Raw genomic sequence first — 4,157 nt, 5'->3', positions numbered from 1 at the left:
CTTCAGTCTGGTGACAGAGAAAGACCTGTCTCAAAAATTAAAAACAATCATGTGGAGCTAGGTATGGCAGTTCATGCCTATAGTCCCAGCTACTTCAGAGGCTAAGGAAGGAGGATCTCTTGAGCCTAGTAGTTTGAGGCTGCAGTGAGCTGTGACTGCGTCACTGTACTCCAGTCTGGTGACAGAGACCCTGCCTCTTAAAAAACATAATACTAATGATAATGTGGATGCCTGTTTTTTAAATGTAGGAAATGCCATAAGATATTTTTAAGTGGGCTATGCCTGTAAGGCTGATTTGAACCCTTTCACATCACTGTACAGCTAACACTTTAAAGCAAGTTTTCTTTATCTATGGCTCAGGAATTGCCAGGGGCTACATGAATGAGTTTCTAAAATTATATGCAAAATTATGTTTGTGTCCTTATGGAATCACTTCTGGGAAGAGAACTCACAGGTTTCAATAGATTCTCAGAGGTGCTCATGAACCATAAAAGGTTAAAAACATTTTTGGGGCACTTTTCTAATTAAATCACAGGACACACTTCCCATATATGCCTTAAGCAAACTTTCTCTTTTTTTTTACTTGCCACGGTGTGGCATAGAGATGGGACTATCCAGCCAATACATTCATTATGGACTGTGATTGATTATTTCTCTAAGCCTTAGTTTCATAATTTATAAAATTACAATTTATTGTTAATGTTCTTTTCTTCCGAAATTCTGATTCTGTTAAGAAATTGAAAGAGTCTAGGTGTTGAGGGAAAAAGAAAGTGTTAACTGTGGGGTGTGTTGCAAAACTCCTGCTTTGATGCTGAGCTTACAGACCAGTGTAACAGTATAATCTCTCTCTCTCTTCTCTTTCTCTCTCTCTCTCTCTCTCTCACACACACACACACACACACACACACAGTGTAATAGTCAGAGTTGTCCAGAGAAACAGAACCAATAGAATGTATACATATATGGAAACAGATTTATCATAAGGAATTGACTCATGTAATTATGAAGACCAAAAAGTCCCAAGATCTGCAGTTAGCAAGCGGAAGATCCAGGAGAGCCAATGGTGTGGTTCTAGTCCAAAGGCCAGCAGGCTCAAGACCCTGGAGAGCCAATGTTTCCATTTGAGTTGGAAGGCAGGAAAAAAACCCATATCCCCACTTGAAGGCAGTTAAGCAGGAAGAATTCTCTCTTATTCAAGCTTTTTGTTCTATTCAGACCTTCAATTGTTTGGATGAGGCCCACTCACACGAGGGAGGGCAACCGGTTTTACTCAGCCTACTGACTCAAAGGTTAACCTCATCCAGAAACACTATCATGCACGCACCCAGAATAATATTTGACTAAACACCTGGTGGCCCAATCAAGTTGACACATTAAAATTAACCAGCCGGGTGTGGTGGCTCACGCCTGTAATCCCAGCACTTTGGGAGGCTGAGGCAGGTGGATCACTAGGTCAGGAGATCGAGACCATCCTGGCTAACACTGTGAAACCCTGTCTCTACTAAAAATACAAAAAATCAGCCGGGTGTGGTGGCGGGCGCCTGTAGTCCCAGCTACTCGGGAGGCTGAGCCAGGAGAATGGCGTGAACCTGGGAGGCGGAGCTTGCAGTGAGCCGAGATCGTGCCACTGTACTCCAGCCTGGGTGACACAGCGAGATTCTGTCTCAAAAAAAAAAAAAAAAAATTAACCATCATACATATATATACATATGCTATAGACAGTTTATATTCCCCTAAAATTCCCATGTTGAACCTAAATCCCCAATGTGATGATATTTGGAAATGCAGCCTTTGGGAGGTGACTAGGTCATGAAGGCAAGCCCTCATGAATAAAATTAGTGCCATTACACTGGGGGTCCCAGAGAGCTCTGCCATGTGAAGACGCAGTAAGAATACAGGTATCTATGAACCAAGAAGCAGGTCCTTCCTTACTAGACACTGAATCTGCTAGTACTTTAATCTTGGACTTTCCAGCCTCCAGAACTATGAGAAATAAATGTTTGTTGTTTATAAGCCACCCACTCAATGGTATTCTGTTATAGCAGCCTGAATGGATTAAGACATATATTAATATACATAGAGAGGATAATTTCTTTTTTCTTTTCTTTTCTTTCTTTTTTTTTTTTTGAGACAGAGTCTCACTGTTTCACCCAGGCTGGAATGCTGTGATGCAATCTCGGCTCACTGTAACCTCTGCCTCCTAGATTCAAGCAATTCTCATGCCTCAGCCTCCTGAGTAGTTGGGATTATAGTGCATGCACCACCATACCTCGCTAACATTTTTTTTTTGTATTTTAAGTAGAGACGGGGTTTGGCCATGTTGGCCAGGCTGGTCTCGAACTCCTGACTTCAAGTGATCCGCCCACCTCGGCCTCTAAAAGTGCTGGGATTACAGGTGTGAGCCACTGCACCCAGCCACCCACGACACTTTATAATGAGAAAGATTGACAATTTCCTCTTGAAAAACCAAATAGATTAGAAAACTAATAGAAATGACAACACAGTATAAAACAGACAGTAAAAAAATATAATGTGAGGAATATACAAGAAAGAAGATATTTAAAACAGACTGTTAAAAATCATAAGTAAATCATATTAGTTAAAATATTAAAAGTAGGGGAAAATCAATCACTTCAGCTAAAAGGTTATCTCTCCAAGAAGACTGAGTGACTGAGTCCCAGGGCCCAATCCCCAACCCTCACACTTGCAGCAGGCATAAAAGGGGAGGGACCTTCAGACAAAGGCATCTTTCCACCTTCAAGTTGCATTCCACAGAGGTTCCTAGATTTCTTGAGGTCATTTTCAAGGCAGAGAGATGCCCTAACTAGAGCTTTAGCTTGGCCCTGATTGTTTTGTTTGCTTATTGCTTACCCTTGGGGATAACAGCAAGTACAAAGTCTGATTCCAGTTTTTCCCAGCTCAAAACCTTCACACACGCTGTCACTTGTTCCCAAATCAACACCCCACAGGCCTTGCTTCGGCAAAGGGCTCCTGATCCCAGCTTCCTGGCATCTGCCTCCTTTCCTCCCCCCATTACCACCACCTGTCTCAGTGCACTCCCAGGATGGGAGCGGACATGGACTGTATTTCTCAGTCTACACTGCACATTTCCTAGGCAGAGAGTAGGGCCGTCTTGGTCCTTGGTGCAAGAACAGATCTAGCTCCACCCTGACATGTAAACTGGATTTCCTGATATCTCCTTAAAGAGGCCTTCAGTAGCCAGGTGGTCATGTCGAGCCCGAGTGTCGGTGTATCTTAAGTTTGTCTGGGCCTCCGTTTCCTTAACTCTAAAGTGAAGAGTTAGAACACAGATTGTATTTAAACACCCTGGTTGGGAGCTGCAGTGCCCTGAATTCCTCCTCTTACTCCACCCCCTCAATACTGACACACAGCCGACACTCAATAAAAGTTTGTTGAATTGACAAAAATAAATTTGTGGCTTCTTGCCCAGTACTTGGCACTTAGAGGCCCTCAATAAATGACTATCAAGTTTATGTTTCATTTCCCCAGCACATTTGTGACATTCTTAAGAGCGGGAACCATGTACTCAACAGGGCCCTGATGATAGAAAAGGAAATCAGCTTGGTCCCTGTTCTAAAGAAGTTCACACTTTAGTGTGGGAGACTAAGACAACAACTCGCCGATTCAACAGATATTTTTCCAACGTCCTTATGTATTGGGTGGAAAAGGTGAGGCAAGAGCTGTATTTCCTAGACTCCTGAACGGGTTGCGAGATGATTGACTCCTGAGGGAGACCTTCTCAGCTTTTCATTGGTTGTCGCTGGCCCTGTCGTCTATCACCCAACCAACCCCGAACACCTCTTGTAAGCCCCACCTCCGGGTCAGCCAATTAAAAGTGCCGGGAGCAAGGGCGCTGCTGGGTCACTGACGCGGTTTCGATTCCAGTGAAAAATGCTCTGGTTCGGACTGTCCAGTGACAGGCGGTGCCAGGAGGCCAGGCCCTCGTCCGCCGAGCCCTAGGGCCGCTGCCGCCGACGGCCATGGAAGACGAGCAGCCCGACAGCTTAGAAGGCTGGGTGCCTGTCCGGGAGGGCCTCTTCGCCGAGCCCGAGAGGCACCGGCTGCGCTTCCTGGTGGCTTGGAACGGCGCGGAGGGCAAGTTCGCGGTGACTTGTCACGACCGCACCGCGCAGCAG

The 4,157-nt window shown here is 45.0% G+C and overlaps 1 protein-coding gene across 1 annotated transcript in view; it reads left to right on the top strand.

The window, feature by feature from the left end:
* Positions 1-3,944: 3,944 nt before the first annotated feature.
* Positions 3,945-4,157, top strand: part of WHAMM (WAS protein homolog associated with actin, golgi membranes and microtubules) — a 25,985-nt gene continuing 25,772 nt past the window's right edge. Inside the window, 1 exon segment of the mRNA XM_011953895.1 lies at positions 3,945-4,148. Within this exon segment, the coding sequence (XP_011809285.1) occupies positions 4,002-4,148 (147 nt within the window). The 5' untranslated portion in view covers positions 3,945-4,001.

Source organism: Colobus angolensis, unplaced genomic scaffold, assembly GCF_000951035.1.
Source record: "Colobus angolensis palliatus isolate OR3802 unplaced genomic scaffold, Cang.pa_1.0 Scaffold376, whole genome shotgun sequence".
NCBI classification, from domain to species: Eukaryota; Metazoa; Chordata; class Mammalia; order Primates; family Cercopithecidae; genus Colobus; species Colobus angolensis.
This window is presented reverse-complemented; position numbering and strand designations above follow the sequence as displayed.